Source organism: Somniosus microcephalus, unplaced genomic scaffold, assembly GCF_052327205.1.
Source record: "Somniosus microcephalus isolate GS21.2 unplaced genomic scaffold, FLI_Smic_1.0 unresolved_chr3, whole genome shotgun sequence".
Taxonomy (NCBI): Eukaryota; Metazoa; Chordata; class Chondrichthyes; order Squaliformes; family Somniosidae; genus Somniosus; species Somniosus microcephalus.
Genome location: NW_028225181.1, coordinates 20,650,883 through 20,669,704, shown reverse-complemented (window position 1 = coordinate 20,669,704; position 18,822 = coordinate 20,650,883). Strand labels below are relative to the sequence as shown.

Genomic DNA, 18,822 nt, shown 5'->3' with positions numbered 1-18,822 from the left:
CTGTTGTCATGTAGGAAACGTGGCAGCCAATTTGCGCATAATAATCTCCGACAAACAGCCAATGTGATAATGACAAGGTCATCTGTTTATTAGTGCACTGCCCGTCTGACACAGCAGTGCTCCCTCAGTGCTGCCCCTCCAACAGTGCAGCACTCCCTCAGTATTTCCCCTCTGACAGTACAGCGCTCCCTCAGTACTGCCCCTCCAACAGTACAGCAGTCCCTCAGTACTGCCCCTCCGGCAATGCAGCGCTCCCTAAGTACTGCCCCTCTGGCAGTGCAGTGCTCTCTCAGTACTGCCCCTCCGACAGTGCAGCACTCCCTCAGTACTGCCCCTCCAGCAGTGCAGCGCTCCCTCAGTATTTCCCCTCTGACAGTACAGCGCTCCCTCAGTACTGCCCCTCCGACAGTGCAGCACTCCCTCAGTACTGCCCCTCCAGCAGTGCAGCGCTCCCTCAGTACTGCCCCTCCGACAGTGTAGCACTCCCTCAGTACTGCCCCTCCGACAGTGTAGCGCTCCCTCAGTACTGCCCCTCCGACAGTGCAGTGCTCCCTCAGTATTGCCCCTCCGACAGTGCGGCGCTCCCTCAGTATTGCCCCTCCGACAGTGTAGTACTCCCTCAGTACTGCCCCTCCGACAGTGTAGCGCTCCCTCAGTACTGCCCCTCCGACAGTGCAGTGCTTCCTCCGTATTGCCCCTCCGACAGTGCGGCGCTCCCTCAGTATTGCCTCTCCGACAGTGTAGCGCTCCCTCAGTACTGGACAACCGGGGAGTGCAGGGCCTGGGATTACGGGGCTCGAATCTCTGGCTTTGAGGCTCGAACCCACGATCTTTTGACTCGTGAAAGTGTACCTGGCGATCAGGGAAGGGCTGGGCATTTTAAGGCTGTTCTCGGGTTTATTTCCAGCACCTGTTTTTTAGCCTTTGATATTATGTCTCTTTGCCCCCTCAGGCCTGGCAGCGCCTGGGGACGACACAAGCAGAGAACGAGCAAGAGCATGCAGCCATCAGCGCTCTCCGCAGGTAAGGCCGAACGTCACGGTGGGGGTCACAGCCGGGTCAATCTTCCCCTGGGTAATGTAGAGGGAGCTCTGTATTGTACCTGCCCCGGGAGTGCTCGATGCTGACACTGGGTATAAAGTGGGGCTACACTGTCAGGGTAATGTAAAGGGAGCTCTGTATTGTACCTGCCCCAGGAGTGCTCGATGCTGACACTGGGTATAAAGTGGGGGTACACTGTCAGGGTAATGTAGAGGGAGCTCTGTATTGTACCTGCCCTGAAGTGCTCGATGCTGACACTGGGTATAAAGTGGGGGTACACTGTCAGGGTAATGTAGAGGGAGCTCTGTATTGTACCTGCCCTGGGAGCGCTCGATGCTGACAGTGGGTATAACGTGGGGGTACACTGTCAGGGTAATGTAGTGGGAGCTCTGTATAGTACCTGCCTTGGGAGTCCTCAATGCTGACACTGGGTATAAAGTGGGGGTACACTGTCAGGGTAATGTAGAGGGAGCTCTGTATTGTACCTGCCCCGGGAGCGCTCAATGCTGACCCAGGGTATAAAGTGGGGTACACTCTCGGGGTAATGTAGAGGGAGCTCTGTATTGTACCTTCCCCGGGAGTGCTCAATGCTGACCCAGGGTATAAAGTGGGGGTTCGCTGTCAGGGTAATGTAGTTGGAGCTCTGTATTGTACCTTCCCCGGGAGTGCTCGATGCTGACACTGGGTATAAAGTGGGGGTTCGCTATCAGGGTAATGTAGAGGGAGCTCTGTATTGTACCAGCCCCGGGAGTGCTCGATGCTGACACTGGGTATAAAGTGGGGGTACACTGTCAGGGTAATGTAGAGGGAGCTCTGTATTGTAACTGCCCTGGGAGAGCTCGATGCTGACACTGGGTATAAAGTGGGGGTACACTGTCAGGGTAATGTAGAGGGAGCTCTGTATTGTACCAGCCCTGGGAGCACTCGATGCTGACACTGGGTATAAAGTGGGGGTACACTGTCAGGGTAATGTAGAGGGAGCTCTGTATTGTAACTGCCCTGGGAGTGCTCGATGCTGACACTGGGTATAAAGTGGGGGTACACTGTCAGGGTAATGTAGAGGGAGCTCTGTATTGTACCAGCCCTGGGAGCACTCGATGCTGACACTGGGTATAAAGTGGGGGTACACTGTCAGGGTAATGTAGAGGGAGCTCTGTATTGTACCTGCCCCGGGAGTGCTCGATGCTGACACTGGGTATAAAGTGGGGGTACACTGTCAGGGTAATGTAGAGGGAGCTCTGTATTGTACCTGCCCTGCGAGTGCTCGATGCTGACACTGGGTATAAAGTGGGGGTACACTGTCAGGGTAATGTAGAGGGAGCTCTGTATTGTACCTGCCCTGGGAGTGCTCAATGCTGACACTGGAGGCTTGGATTGGAGTGTGTTTCAGCACAACCCTGTCCATGGCTCTGTGTTTTTAACCACCTCTTCCTGCTTTACCTCTTTTCCTTCTATCCCGTTCTTGATTACGTTTGTTTTCCAGGTGTCTGGAGTTGAAACCGGATAATCTAACAGCACTGATGGCACTCGCTGTGAGTTTCACCAACGAATCCCTACAGAAACAGGCCTGTGAGACGTTACGCGATTGGTTAAAGCACAACCCCAAGTTCTCGCATCTGGTGAAGGGCGAGGTGGACACATCACATGGCACGAAGACTTTTGGGTCTCTGCTCTCAGAGTAAGAGCAGGGAGAGCGAATTCAGTCCATCAAAGCCAACCCCTCTAGTCCCTTAACTCTCCCATCGAAGTCCTCCCTCTAGTCTCCTAACTCTCCCATCGAAGCCCATCCTTCTAGTCCCCTAACTCTCCCATCGAAGCCCATCCCTCTAGTCCCACAACTCTCCCATCGAAGCCCATCCCTCTGGTCCCCTAACTCTCCCATCGAAGCCCATCCCTCTAGTCCCCCAACTCTCCCATTAAAGACCATCCCTCTGGTCCCCTAACTCCCATCGAAGCCCATCCCTCTAGTCCCCTAACTCCCATCGAAGCCCATCCCTCCAGTCCCCTAACTCTCCCATTAAACCCATCCTTCTAGTCCCCTAACTCTCCCATCGAAGCCCATCCCTCTAGTCCCACAACTCTCCCATCGAAGCCCATCCCTCTGGTCCCCTAACTCTCCCATCGAAGCCCATCCCTCTAGTCCCCCAACTCTCCCATTAAAGACCATCCCTCTAGTCCCCTAACTCTCCCATTGAACCCATCCTTCTAGTCCCCTAACTCTCCCATCGAAGCCCATCCCTCTAGTCCCCCAACTGTCCCATCGAAGCCTCCCTCTAGCCCCCTAACTCTCCCATTGAAGCCCATCCTTCTAGTCCCCTAACCCTCCCATCGAAGCCCATCCTTCCAGTCCCCTAACTCTCCCATCGAAGCCCATCGTTCTAGTCCCCTAACTCTCCCATCGAAGCCCATCCCTCTAGTCCCCTAACTCTCCCATCGAAGCCCATCCCTCTAGTCCCCTAACACCCCCATTGAAGCCCATCCCTCTAGTCCCCTAACTCTCCCATCGAAGCCCATCCCTCTGGTCCCCTAACTCTCCCATCGAAGCCCATCCCTCTGGTCCCCTAACTCTCCCATCGAAGCCCATCCCTCTAGTCCCCTAGCTCTCCCATCGAAGCCCACCCCTCTAGTCCCCTAACTCTCCCATCGAAGCCCATCCCTCTAGTCCCCTAACTCTCCCATCGAAGCCCATCCCTCTAGTCCCCTAACTCTCCCATCGAAGCCCATCCCTCTGGTCCCCTAACTCTCCCATCGAAGCCCATCCTTCTAGTCCCCTAACTCTCCCATCGAAGCCCATCCCTCTAGTCCCCTAACTCTCCCATCGAAGCCCATCCCTCTAGTCCCCTAACTCTCCCATCGAAGCCCATCCCTCTAGTCCCCTAACTCTCCCATCGAAGCCCATCCCTCTAGTCACCCAATTCTCCCATCAAAGCTTCCCTCTAGTCCCCTAACTCCCATTGAGGCCCATCCCTCTAGTCCCCTAACTCTCCCATTGAGGCCCATCCCTCTAGTCCCCTAACTCTCCCATCGAAGCCCATCCCTCTAGTCCCCTAACTCTCCCATCGAAGCCCATCCCTCTAGTCCCCTAACTCTCCCATCGAAGCCCATCCCTCTAGTCCCCCAACTCTCCCATCGAAGCCCATCCCTCTAGTCCCCTAACTCTCCCATCGAAGCCCATCCTTCTAGTCCCCCAACTCTCCCATTGAAGCCCTCCCTCTAGTCGCCTAACTCTCCCATTGAGGCCCATCCCTCTAGTCCCCTAACCCTCCCATTGAAGCCCATCCCTCTAGTCCCCCAACGCTCCCATCGACGCCCATCTATCTAGTTCCCTAAGCCTTCCGTTGAAGCCCATCCCTCTCACCCCAAGCACTCTCACTGAAGCCCATCATTCTAGTCCCCGAATTCTCCCAACAAAGCCCATCCCTCGTGTCTCAAAATTCACCCTTCGAAGATCAGCCCTCTAGTCCCCCAACTCTCCCATCGAAGCCCATCCTTCTAGTCCCCTAACTCCCATCGAAGCCCATTCCTCTAGTCCCCTAACTCCCATCGAAGCCCTCCCTCTAGTCCCCTAACTCCCATCAAAGCCCTTCCCTCTAGTCCCCTAACACCCCCATTGAAGCCCATCTCTCTAGTCCCCTAACTCTCCCATCGAAGCCCATCCCTCTAGTCCCCAAACTCTCCCATCAAAGCCCATCCCTCTAGTCCCCTAACTCTCCCATCGAAGCCCTCCCTCTAGTCCCCAAACTCTCCCATCGAAGCCCATCCCTCTAGTCCCCAAACTCTCCCATCGAAGCCCATCCCTCTAGTCCCCTAACTCTCCCATCGAAGCCCATCCCTCTAGTCCCCTAACTCCCATCGAAGCCCATCCCTCTAGTCCCCTAACTCTCCCATCGAAGCCCATCCCTCTAGTCCCCTAACTCCCCCATTGAAGCCCATCCCTCTAGTCCCCTAACTCTCCCATCGAAGCCCATCCCTCTAGTCCCCTAACTCTCCCATTGAAGCCTCCCTCTAGTCCCCTAACTCTCCCATCGAAGCCCATCCCTCTAGTCCCCTAACTCTCCCATTGAAGCCTCCCTCTAGTCCCCTAACTCTCCCATCAAAGCCCTTCCCTCTAGTCCCCTAATACCCCCATTGAAGCCCATCTCTCTAGTCCCCTAACTCTCCCATCGAAGCCCATCCCTCTAGTTCCCTAACTCTCCCATTGAAGCCTCCCTCTAGTCCCCTAACTCTCCCATCAAAGCCCGTCCCTCTAATCCCCTAACACTCCCATTGAAGCCCATCTCTCTAGTCCCCTAACTCTCCCATCGAAGCCCATCCCTCTAGTCCCCAAACTCTCCCATCGAAGCCCATTCCTCTAGTCCCCTTACACTCCCATCAAAGCCCTTCCCTCTAGTCCCCTAATACCCCCATTGAAGCCCATTTCTCTAGTCCCCTAACTCTCCCATCGAAGCCCATCCCTCTAGTCCCCCAACTCTCCCATTGAAGCCTCCCTCTAGTCCCCTAACTCTCCCATCAAAGCCCTTCCCTCTAGTCCCCTAATACTCCCATCGAAGACCATCCCTCTAGTCCCCTAACTCTCCCGGATGCCCCTCTCGCACCTCACCCAGACGCTCTATTCTCCTTGTGTGAGCCCAGGCACAGAGTGAACATAATAATTAGGAACATTATTATGACTAGAGGGATGGGCTTCGATGGGAGAGTTAGGGGACTAGAGAGATGGGCTTCAATGGGGGTGTTAGGGGACTAGAGGGAAGGGCTTTGATGGGAGTGTAAGGGGACTAGAACATAATAATCTTCGCTGCACTCCCTCCATGACATTCTTGCCATGGAGGGAGTGCAGCGAAGATTCACCAGGCTGATACCTGGGATGGCAGGAATGACATATGAGGAGAGATTGTGTCGATTGGGCTTATACTCAATTCAATTCAATTCAAATCGCTTTATTGGCTTGACAAGGTACATCTTATGTTGCCAAAGCATCGAAAAACATTCATGGTTGTACACAAAAATACAGATCTATCCATACAGTGTACAAACAGATATATCCCTGAGTGTATAAATATACATTCATATAATTTTTATATACTCTTTTCTTATATTTAGTGGTTGTCCCTCTGTTTATGGCAAGCTGTAACATAGTGTGCCGCTAAGGTTACACAATTTCTCTCTTCCCCTAGTAGGTATGGGAGTTTTTGGTCGTCATTCAAATTTCTGAATTCCGGGCATATTTTTGTGAATTTTGGGTAGAAATTCTCCCTTATGCCCTGATATTTTCTACACGCTGTGAGGAAGTGCATCTCTGTCTCCACCACTCCCTGACTGCAGTGAGAGCATATCCTGTCCTCTCTTGGTAGCCGGGTCTGCCTGTGTCTACCTTTTTCGATCGCCAGGCTATGTTCACTAAGTCTGTACATTGTCAAGGTTTTTCTCATTTTGCTATCCTTTACCCTGGTCAGGTAATCAGCCATGTTGTATTGTCTGTTTAGGGCCAAGTAGCAATTGAGTTTGCTTTGGGTTTTTGTTGTTTCTGCCCAATATGACAGATATTTTTCCTTTTGCTTAGCGGCGATTGTGTTGGGTCGAATTCTTTGTGTTACGCTGTCACTGTCCTGGGGCTGGTTATTGTTAGTAGTTACTTCACTGAGTCCCAGGACTAGTTGACTGAGGGTATTCTTCTTTATGGTCCTCTCTTGGCATTTCAGGGCTTCGTAATGATAGCATTGGGGGTTGCTCATTTCTAGGTGTTTCCAAAATTTGGTGGCTCTTTTTTGGATAGTGATTATTAATGGATATTGGCCTAGTTCTGCCCTGCATGCATTGTTTACGGTTTTCCTTTGAGTCCGGAGGATACTTTTACAGAATTCTGCATGTAGGATCTCAATTGGATGTTTGTCCCATTTTGCAAATTCTTGTTGTGTTAGCGGTCCCCACACCTCACTGCCATAGAGTGCAATTGGTTCAATTACTGATTTGATCATTTTGAGCCAAATGCTAATTGGGATTTCTATTTGGATTGATTTTTTAATGGCATAGAAAGCCCTTCTTGCTTTCTCTTTCAGTTCATTCAGAGCCAGATGAAAATTTCCCGTAGAACTGATTTTTAAGCCCAAGTATGTGTAGTTAGTGGTTTGTTCAATTTTGGTTGTTCCTAGTGTGAAATTTATTTTGGGTCCCTGATGTCTGGATCTTTGCTGGAACACAAGGACTTTGGTCTTTTGGGGATTTATTGTCAGGGCCCAGGTCTGGCAGAACGACTCCAGCAGATCCAGGTTCTGCTGTAGACCCTCTTTAGTTGGTGACGGCAGAACCAGGTCATCTGCATAGAGGAGGAATTTAACCTTGGATTCATATAGGGTGAGGCCGGGTGCTGTAGATTGTTCAAGTCGTTTTGCCAATTCATTTATGTAAATATTAAAGAGTGTCGGTGAGATGGGCGAGCCCTGCGTCACCCCCCCGCCCCTGTGGGAAGTATTTTGTTTGTTTGTCTCCAATTTTAACTGCACATTTGTTGTTTGTATACATTGATTTAATTACATCATATGTTTTTCCCCCTACCCCGCTTTCGATAAGTTTCAGGAATAAACCGTCGTGCCAGATGGAATCGAAAGCCTTCTGAAAATCTATAAAGCATGCGTAGATTTTGCTTTTGTTTTGATGAACGTGTTTGTCAATTAGGGTCTGTAGGGTGAAGATATGATCTGATGTTCTATAGTTTGGCACTCACTGGAGTTTAGAAGATTGAGAGGGGATCTCATCGAAACCTATGAAATTCTGTCAGGTCTGGACAGACTAGATGCAGGAAGGATGTTCCTGATGGCCGGGGAGTCCAGAACCAGGGGTCATAGTCTAAGGATAAGGGGTAAGCCATTTAGGACTGAAATGAGGAGGAATTTCTTCACCCAGAGAGTGGTGAACCTGTGGAATTCTCTACCACAGAGGGCGGTGGAGGCCAGTTCATTAAATATATTCAAGAAAGAGTTGGATATATTTCTTGAGGCTAAAGGGATCAAGGGATATGGGGAGAAGGCAGGGACAGGGTACTGAATTTGGATGATCAGCCATGGTCTCATTGAATGGCGGAGCAGGCTCGAGGGGCCGAATGGCCTACTCCTGCTCCTATCATCTATGTTTCTATGAGCAGCAGTAGGCCATACGGCCCTTCGAGCCTGCTCCACCATTCCTCAACTCCACTTCCCCATCCGACCCCCAAATGCCTTGATTCCCCTAGAGTCCAAGAATCTATCTGTCTCAGCCTTGAACATACTCTCTAACTCCAGAGAGTATCGGCTCAATCTCTCACAGGGTAACCCTCCCATCCCAGGAATCGATCCAGTGAACCTTCGTTGCACCGCCTCCAAGGCAAGTATATCCTTCCTCAGATAAGGAGACCAAAACTGTGCCCAGTACTCCAGGTGTGGTCTCACCAAGGCCCTGTACAATTGGAGCAAGACTTCCTCACTCTTATACTCCAATCCCCTTGCAATAAAGGCCAACATGCCAGTTGCTTTCCTTATTGCTTGCTGTACCTGCATGCTAGCTTTCTGTGTTTCCTGTACGAGAACACTCAAATCTCTCTGAACACCAGCATTTAATAGTTTCTCACTATTTAAAAATATTGTTTTTCTATTCTTCCTACCAAAGTGAATAACCCCTCATTTCCTCACATTACACTCCATCTGCCACCTTACTGCCCACTCACTTAACCTGTTTATATCCCTTTGCAGCCTCTTTGCATCCTTCTCACAACTTACTGTCCCACCTAGCTTTGTATCGTCAGTAAACTTGGATACATTACATTCGGCCCCCTCATCTAAGTCATTAATATGGCAGGAAATTGGACATCACAGAATCACAGAAACCCCACAGTGCAGATAGAGGCCATTTCGGCCCATCGAGCCTGCACTGACACATATCCCACCCGATCCCTGTAACCCCTACACCAACACATATCCCACCCTATCCCTGTAACCCCACGTATTTAATCCCCCTAACACTAAGGGTCAATTTATCATAGCCAATCAACCTAACCCGCACATCTTTGGACTGTGGGAGGAAACCGGAGCACCCGGAGAAAACCCACGCAAACACGGGGAGAATGTGCAAACTCCACACAGACATGAGTCTAGGTTCGGAATGGTAATGGCCCTGTGGGTAGTGGAGTGGGCCCAGGGGCCATGTAGCCTGGTTCTGCTCCTACTGTGTTCTAATTCTGGGTTAGATTTCAGGAGATGGTTTTATTCCTGTTCCTGGCTGGGGTGGAGATCGCCTTTACAGAAGGTAAGTACTGTGGAAAATATAGGGACAGAGTGATCTCCTGGAAGAATTTCGATCGCCTAGATGGGTCGGAGAGGAATTTCCCAGATTTTTTTTCTCCCAAATTGGCCATGGGGTCTTTTATCTGGTTTTTCGCCTCTCCTGGGAGATCACATGGGTTCGGGTGGATTCAGAGTGATAGAAGATTTGAGGTTAGGATCAGATCAGCCATGATCTTATTGAATGGTGGAGCAGGCTCGAGGGGCCGATTGGCCTACTCCTGCTCCTATTTCTTATGTTCTTATTGTAAATAGCTGAGGCCCAAGCACTGATCCTTGCAGCCCCCCACTAGTTACAGCCTGCCAACCAGAAAATGACCCGTTTATCCCTACTCTCTGTTTTCTGTCCGTTAACCAATCCTTTATCCATGCTAATACATAGATACATAGAAGATAGGAGCAGGAGTAGGCCATTCGGCCCTTCGTGCCTGCTCCGCCATTCGATGAGATCATGGCTGATCCTTTAATTCAGTACCCCCAACCCCATGAGCCCTTATCTTGCAGAGCAACCTATTATGTGGCAGCTTATCGAATACCTTCTGGAAATCCAAATATACAGGTTGGGAACCTGTGCAGGGAAAGGGAAGCAAGGATAGAAGCAAAAGACAGGAAGGAGAAAAGCAAAAGTGGAAGGCAGAGAAATCAAGGGTGTAAATCAAACAAGGCCACAGCAAATAATAATTCTAAAAGGACTAAGAGTGTTAAAAAAAAACAAGCCTGAAGGCTTTGTGTCTTAATGTGAGGAGCATTCGTAACAAAGTGGATGAATTAGCTGCGCAAATAGATGTAAACGGATATGATATAATTGGGGTTACGGAGACAAGGCTCCAGGGTGACCAAGGCTGGGAATTCAACATCCAGGGGTATTCAATATTCAGGAAGGACAGGCAAAAAGGAAAAGGAGGTGGGGTAGCATTGCTGGTTAAAGAGGAGATTAACACAATAGTAAGGAAGGATATTAGCTCTGATGATGTGGAATCTGTATGGGTAGAGCTGAGAAATGTCATGGGGCAGAAAACGTTAGTGGGAGTTGTACACAGACCCCCAAACAGTAATGCTGAGGTTGGGGATGGCATTAAACGGGAAATTAGAGATGCGTGCAATAAGGGCACAGCAGTTATCATGGGTGACTTTAATCTACATATAGATTGGGCTAACCAAATTAGTAACAATACTGTGGAAGAGGAATTCCAAGAGTGTATACGGGATGGTTTCCTGGACCAATATGTCGAGGAACCAACTAAAGATCAGGCCATCTTAGACTGGGTATTATGTAATGAGAAAGAATTGATTAGCAATCTTATTGTGCGAGGCCCCTTGGGGAGGAGCAATCATAATATGATCGAATTCTTCATTAAGATGGAGAGTGAAGTAGTTGACTCAGAGACTAGGGTCCTGAATTTAAATGAAGGAAACTACGATGGTATGAGGCACGAGTTGGCTAGGATGGATTGGGGAACATTACTTAAAGGGTTGACGGTGGATAGGCAATGGCAAACATTTAAAGATCGCATGGATGAACTACAGAATTTGTTCATCCATGTCTGGCATAAAAATAAAACAAAAATGGTGACTCAACCGTGGCTAACAAGGGAAATTAGGGATAGCATAAGATCCAAGGAGAGGACATATAAATTGGCCAGAAAAAGCAGCATACCTGAGGATTGGGAGCAGTTTACGATTCAGCAAAGGAGGACAAAAGGATTAATTAAGAGGGGGAAAATAGAGTATGAGAGTAAGCTTGCAGGGAACATAAAAACTGACTGTAAAAGCTTCTATAGATATGTGAAGAGAAAAAGATTGGTGAAGTCAAGCGTAGGTCCCTTGCAGTCAGAATCAGGGCAATTTATAATGGGGAACAAAGAAATGGCTGACCAATTAAATACATACTTTGGTTCTGTCTTCACAAATAACCTCCCAGAGATGTCGGGGAACATAGGGTCTGATGAAAGGGAGGAACTGAATGAAATCAGTATTTGTAGGGAAATGGTGTTGGGGAAATTGAAGGGATTGAAGGCCAATAAATCCCCAGGACCTGATAATCTACATCCTAGGGTACTTAAGGAAGTGGCCCTAGAAATAGTAGATGCATTGCTGGTCATCTTCCAAAATTCGATAGACTCTGGCACAGTTCCCATGGATTGGAGGGTAGCTAATGTAACCCCACTATTTAAAAAAGGTGGTAGAGAGAAAACAGGGAATTATAGACCGGTAAGCCTGACATCGGTAGTGGGGAAAATGCTAGAGTCCATTATAAAAGATGTAATAGCAGAGCACTTGAAAAACAGTGACAGGATCGGAAAAGTCAACATGGATTTACAAAAGGTAAATCGTGCTTGACTAATCTACTGGAATTTTTTGATGATGTAACTGATGGAATAGATACGGGAGAACCAGTGGATGTGGTGTATTTGGACTTTCGGAAGGCTTTCGATAAGGTCCCGCATAAGAGATTAGCGTGCAAAGTTAAATCACGGGATTGGGGGTAAGGATAGAGAACTGGTTGGCAGACAGGAAGCAAAGAGTTGGAATAAACGGGTCTTTTTCCGAGTGGCAGGCAGTAACGAGTGGGGTACCACAGGAATCGGTGCTAAGACCCCAGCTATTTACAATATATATTAATGATCTAGACGAGGGGACTAAATGTAATATCTCCAAGTTTGCAGATGACACAAAGCTGGGTGGGCATGTGTGCTGTGAGGATGATGCAGAGAAACTCCAGTATGATTTGGACAGGTTGGGTGATTGGGCAGATGCAGTATAATGTGGATAAATGTGAGGTTATCCACTTTGGTGGCAAAAACAGGAAGGCAGATTATTATCTGAACAGCAATAGATTGCGAGAAGAGGAAGTGCAACAAAACCTAGGTGTCCTTGTGCACCAGTCGCTGAAGGTAAGCATGCAGGTGCAGCAGGCAGTTAAGAAGGCAAATGGTATGTTGGCCTTCATAGCGAGAGGATTCGAGTACAGGAGCAAGGATGTCTTGCTGCAGTTGTACAGGGCCTTGGTGAGACCTCACCTTGAGTATTGTGTGCAGTTTTGGTCGCCTTATCTGAGGAAGGATGTTCTTGCCATGGAGGGAGTGCAGCGAAGATTCACCAGGCTGATACCTGGGATGGCAGGAATGACGTATGAGGAGAGATTGGGTCGATTGGGCTTATATTCGCTGGAGTTTAGAAGAATGAGAGGGGATCTCATTGAAACTTATAAAATTCTAACCGGACTAGACAGACTAGATGCAGGAAGGATGTTCCCGATGGCGGGGGAGTCCAGAACCAGGGGTCACAGTCTAAGGATAAGGGGTAAGCCATTTAGGACAGAGATGAGGAGGAATTTCTTCACCCAGAGAGTGGGGAACCTGTGGAATTCTCTACCACAGAAGGCAGTTGAGGCCAATTCATTAAATATATTCAAGAAGGAGTTAGATATATTTCTTAAGGCTAAAGGGATATGGGGAAAAGGCAGGGACAGGGTACTGAATTTGGATGATCAGCCATGATCTCATTAAATGGCGGAGCAGGCTCGAGGGGCCGAATGGCCTACTCCTGCTCCAATCTTCTATGTTTCTATACTACAGCCACTGATTCCCCTTTATCTACCATGCTAGTTACATCCTCAAAAAACTTCAATAAATTTGTTAAACTCGATTTCCCTTTCATAAAACCATGTTGACTCTACTTAATCACATTATGATTTTCTTAGTGCCCTGTTACCAGTTCATTAACCGTGGATTCCAGCATTTTCCCAACGACTGATGTCAGGCTAACTGGCCTGTCGTTCCCTGTTTTCTCTCTCCCTCCTTTCTTAAATAGCGGGGTTACATTTGCTACCTTCCAATCCGCTGGGACATAGAAACATAGAGGATAGGAGCAGGAGTAGGCCATTCGGCCCTTCGAGCCTGCTCCGCCATTCAACGAGATCACGGCTGATCATCCAAACCCCAGCACCCGGTCCCTACACCGACAGCCATCCCACCCAAGCCCTATCCCCGTAACCCCATGTATTTAATCCCCCCTAACACTAAGGGCCAATTTTTATCATAGCCAATCAACCTAACCCGCACATGTTTGGACTGTGGGAGGAAACCGGAGCACCCGGAGGAAACCCACGCAAACACGGGGAGAATGTGCAAACTCCACACAGACAGTCACCCGAGGCCGGATTCGAACCCGGGTCTCTGGCGCTGTGAGGCAACAGTGCTAACCACTATGCCACCGTGCTTTCTAGAATCTAGGGAATTTTGGAAGATCACTATCTCTGCAGCCACCTCTTTACGAACCCTAGGATGTAGGCCATCAGGTCCAGGGGATTTGTCGGCTTTTAGTCCCACTAGTTTCTCTAGTACTTTTGCTCTACTGATATTAATTACTTTAAGTTCCTCACTCTTATTAGCCCCTTGGTACCCCACTATTTTTGGTGTGCTTTTTGTGTCTTCCACTGTGAAGACAGATACAAAATATTTGTTTAAAGTCTCTGCCTTTCCTTATTCCCCATCATAATTTCACGTGTCTCAGCCTCTAAGGGACCAACTTTTGCTACTCGTTTCCTTTTTATATACTTGTAGAAGCTCTTACAATCTGTTTTTATATTTCTTGCTAGCTTACTCTCATATTCTATTTTCTCCCTTTTTATCAATTTATTGGTCACCCTTTGCTGGTTTCTAAAGCTCGCCCAATCCTTAGGCTTACTACTATTTTTTACAACATTATAAGCCTCTTCTTTTAATCTCAAAGATTAAAAGGGGGCACTGCGGCCAGTTGGAGTGGTGTAGTGCTGGTGTTGTGTCTCAGTTTGTCTCTCTGTTTCTGGCAGCTCTCTCTTCAGTGAAGTGAAGGACCTGTTCCTCCACGCGGTGCAGAGCACCCCTGGGGACATCGACCCTGACGTGCAGTGCGGGCTGGGCGTACTCTTCAACCTGAGTGGAGAGTTCGACAAGGCTGTGGATTGTTTTAACACGGCCCTCAGCGTCAGGCCGAATGTAAGAGAGCATCGGATTCCCCCTCTCCTCCGTCCCACAACTCTGTCTCTCTCTCTGTCTCTGACTCGCTCTCTCTGTCTCTGACTCGTTCTCTCTGTCTCTGACTCGTTCTCTCTGTCTCTGACTCGTTCTCTCTGTCTCTGACTCGCTCTCTCTGTCTCTGACTCGCTCTCTCTGTCTCTGACTCGCTCTCTCTGTCTCTGACTCATTCTCTCTGTCTCTGACTCGTTCTCTCTGTCTCTCTCTCTGTCTCTGACTCGCTCTCTCTGTCTCTGACTCGTTCTCTCTGTCTCTGACTCGCTCTCTCTCTCTGACTCGCTCTCTCTCTCTGACTCGCTCTCTCTCTCTCTGACTCGCTCTCTCTCTCTCTCTGACTCGCTCTCTCTCTCTCTCTGACTCGCTCTCTCTCTCTCTCTCTGACTCGCTCTCTCTCTCTGACTCGCTCTCTCTCTCTGACTCGTTCTCTCTCTCTCTGACTCGCTCTCTCTCTCTCTGACTCGCTCTCTCTCTCTGACTCGCTCTCTCTCTGACTCGCTCTCTCTCTGACTCGCTCTCTCTCTGACTCGCTCTCTCTCTCTGACTCGCTCTCTCTCTCTGACTCGCTCTCTCTCTCTCTGACTCGCTCTCTCTCTGACTCGCTCTCTCTCTGACTCGCTCTCTCTCTCTGACTCGCTCTCTCTCTCTGACTCGCTCTCTCTCTCTCTGACTCGCTCTCTCTCTCTCTGACTCGCTCTCTCTGACTCGCTCTCTCTCTCTCTCTGACTCGCTCTCTCTCTCTCTGACTCTCTCTCTGACTCGCTCTCTCTCTCTCTGACTCGCTCTCTCTCTCTCTCTCTGACTCGCTCTCTCTCTCTCTGACTCGCTCTCTCTCTCTCTCTGACTCGCTCTCTCTCTCTCTCTGACTCGCTCTCTCTCTCTCTGACTCGCTCTCTCTCTCTCTGACTCGCTCTCTCTCTCTCTGACTCGCTCTCTCTCTCTCTGACTCGCTCTCTCTCTCTGACTCGCTCTCTCTCTCTCTCTGACTCGCTCTCTCTCTCTCTCTGACTCGCTCTCTCTCTCTCTGACTCGCTCTCTCTCTGACTCGCTCTCTCTCTCTGACTCGCTCTCTCTCTCTGACTCGCTCTCTCTCTCTCTGACTCGCTCTCTCTCTCTCTGACTCGCTCTCTCTCTCTCTGACTCGCTCTCTCTCTCTCTGACTCGCTCTCTCTCTCTCTCTGACTCGCTCTCTCTCTCTCTCTGACTCGCTCTCTCTCTCTCTCTGACTCGCTCTCTCTCTCTGACTCGCTCTCTCTCTCTCTGACTCGCTCTCTCTCTCTCTGACTCGCTCTCTCTCTCTCTGACTCGCTCTCTCTCTCTGACTCGCTCTCTCTCTGGCTCGCTCTCTTTCTCTGACTCGCTCTCTCTCTGACTCGCTCGCTCTCTCTCTGACTCGCTCTCTCTCTGACTCGCTCTCTCTCTGACTCGCTCTCTCTCTGACTCGCTCTCTCTCTGACTCGCTCTCTCTCTGACTCGCTCTCTCTCTCTGACTCGCTCTCTCTCTCTCTCTGACTCGCTCTCTCTCTCTGACTCGCTCTCTCTCTCTGACTCGCTCTCTCTCTCTGACTCGCTCTCTCTCTGACTCGCTCTCTCTCTGACTCGCTCTCTCTCTGACTCGCTCTCTCTCTGACTCGCTCTCTCTCTCTGACTCGCTCTCTCTCTCTCTCTGACTCGCTCTCTCTCTCTGACTCGCTCTCTCTCTCTGACTCGCTCTCTCTCTCTGACTCGCTCTCTCTCTGACTCGCTCTCTCTCTCTGACTCGCTCTCTCTCTCTGACTCGCTCTCCCTCTCTCTCTCTCTGACTCGCTCTCTCTCTCTGACTCGCTCTCTCTCTCTGACTCGCTCTCTCTCTCTGACTCGCTCTCTCTCTCTCTGACTCGCTCTCTTTCTCTGACTCGCTCTCTCTCTGACTCGCGCTCTCTCTCTGACTCGCTCTCTCTCTGACTCGCTCTCTCTCTGACTCGCTCTCTCTCTGACTCGCTCTCTCTCTGACTCGCTCTCTCTCTGACTCGCTCTCTCTCTCTGACTCGCTCTCTCTCTGACTCGCTCTCTCTCTCTCTCTGACTCGCTCTCTCTCTCTGACTCGCTCTCTCTCTCTCTCTCTGACTCGACTCTCTCTGACTCGCTCTCTCTGACTCGCTCTCTCTCTGACTCGCTCTCTCTCCCTCTGACTCGCTCTCTCTCTCTGACTCGCTCTCTCTCTCTGACTCGCTCTCTCTCTCTGACTCGCTCTCTCTCTGACTCGCTCTCTCTCTCTCTGACTCGCTCTCTCTCTCTCTCTGACTCGCTCTCTCTCTGACTCGCTCTCTCTCTGACTCGTTCTCTCTCTGACTCGCTCTCTCTCTGACTCGCTCTCTCTTTCTCTGACTCGCTCTCTCTCTCTGACTCGCTCTCTCTCTCTCTGACTCGCTCTCTCTCTCTCTGACTCGCTCTCTGACTCGCTCTCTCTCTCTCTGACTCGCGCTCTCTCTCTCTGACTCGCTCTCTCTCTCTGACTCGCTCTCTCTCTCTTTGACTCGCTCTCTCTCTCTCTCTGACTCGCTCTCTCTCTCTCTCTGACTCGCTCTCTCTCTCTCTGACTCGCTCTCTCTCTCTGACTCGCTCTCTCTCTCTCTCTGACTCGCTCTCTCTCTCTGACTCGCTCTCTCTCTCTCTGACTCGCTCTCTCTCTGACTCGCTCTCTCTTTCTCTGACTCGCTCTCTCTGACTCTCTCTCTCTCTGACTCGCTCTCTCTCTCTGACTCGCTCTCTCTCGCTCTGACTCGCTCTCTCTCTCTCTGACTCGCTCTCTCTCTCTGACTCGCTCTCTCTCTCTCTGACTCGCTCTCTCTCTCTGACTCGCTCTCTCTCTCTGACTCGCTCTCTCTCTGACTCGCTCTCTCTCTCTCTCTGACTCGCTCTCTCTCTCTCTGACTCGCTCTCTCTCTCTGACTCGCTCTCTCTCTCTCTCTCTGACTCGCTCTCTCTCTCTCTCTGACTCGCTCTCTCTCTCTCTCTGACTCGCTCTCTCTCTCTCTCTGACTCGCTCTCTCTCTCTCTGACTCGCTCTCTCTCTCTCTGACTCGCTCTCTCTCTCTCTGACTCGCTCTCTCTCTCTCTGACTCGCTCTCTCTCTCTGACTCGCTCTCTCTCTCTCTGACTCGCTCTCTCTCTCTCTCTGACTCGCTCTCTCTCTGACTCGCTCTCTCTCTCTCTGACTCGCTCTCTCTCTCTCTCTGACTCGCTCTCTCTCTCTCTGACTCGCTCTCTCTCTCTCTGACTCGCTCTCTCTCTCTCTGACTCGCTCTCTCTCTCTCTGACTCGCTCTCTCTCTCTCTCTGACTCGCTCTCTCTCTCTCTCTGACTCGCTCTCTCTCTCTGACTCGCTCTCTCTCTGACTCGCTCTCTCTGACTCGTTCTCTCTCTGACTCGCTCTCTCTGACTCGCTCTCTGACTCGCTCTCTCTCTCTCTCTCTGACTCGCGCTCTCTCTCTCTGACTCGCTCTCTCTCTCTGACTCGCTCTCTCTCTGACTCGCTCTCTCTCTGACTCGCTCTCTCTCTCTCTGACTCGCGCTCTCTCTCTCTGACTCGCTCTCTCTCTCTCTGACTCGCTCTCTCTCTCTCTGACTCGCTCTCTCTCTCTCTGACTCGCTCTCTCTCTCTCTGACTCGCTCTCTCTCTCTCTCTGACTCGCTCTCTCTCTCTCTCTGACTCGCTCTCTCTCTCTCTGACTCGCTCTCTCTCTCTGACTCGCGCTCTCTCTCTGACTCGCTCTCTCTCTGACTCGCTCTCTCTCTCTCTGACTCGCTCTCTCTCTCTCTCTGACTCGCTCTCTCTCTCTCTGACTCGCTCTCTCTCTCTGACTCGCTCTCTCTCTCTCTGACTCGCTCTCTCTCTCTCTGACTCGCTCTCTCTCTGACTCGCTCTCTCTCTCTCTCTGACTCGCTCTCTCTCTCTCTGACTCGCTCTCTCTCTCTCTGACTCGCTCTCTCTCTCTCTCTGACTCGCTCTCTCTCTCTCTGACTCGCTCTCTCTCTCTCTGACTCGCTCTCTCTCTCTCTCTGACTCGCGCTCTCTCTCTCTGACTCGCTCTCTCTCTCTCTGACTCTCTCTCTCTCTCTGACTCGCTCTCTCTCTCTCTCTGACTCGCTCTCTCTCTCTCTGACTCGCTCTCTCTCTGACTCGCTCTCTCTCTCTCTGACTCGCGCTCTCTCTCTCTGACTCGCGCTCTCTATCTCTGACTCGCGCTCTCTCTCTCTGACTCGCTCTCTCTCTGACTCGCTCTCTCTTTCTCTGACTCGCTCTCTCTCTCTGACTCGCTCTCTCTCTCTGACTCGCGCTCTCTATCTCTGACTCGCTCTCTCTCTCTCTGACTCGCTCTCTCTCTCTCTCTGACTCGCTCTCTCTCTCTCTGACTCGCTCTCTCTCTGACTCGCTCTCTCTCTCTCTGACTCGCTCTCTCTCTCTCTGACTCGCG

The 18,822-nt window shown here is 50.4% G+C and overlaps 1 protein-coding gene across 1 annotated transcript in view; it reads left to right on the top strand.

The window, feature by feature from the left end:
• pex5 (peroxisomal biogenesis factor 5) overlaps positions 1-18,822 on the top strand; it is a 64,002-nt gene that overhangs the window by 30,755 nt on the left and 14,425 nt on the right. Inside the window, exons 10-12 of the mRNA XM_085976706.1 lie at positions 953-1,023; positions 2,525-2,719; positions 14,164-14,329. Coding sequence (XP_085832832.1) covers positions 953-1,023; positions 2,525-2,719; positions 14,164-14,329 — 432 coding nt within the window. The remainder of the gene's footprint in view (positions 1-952; positions 1,024-2,524; positions 2,720-14,163; positions 14,330-18,822) is intronic.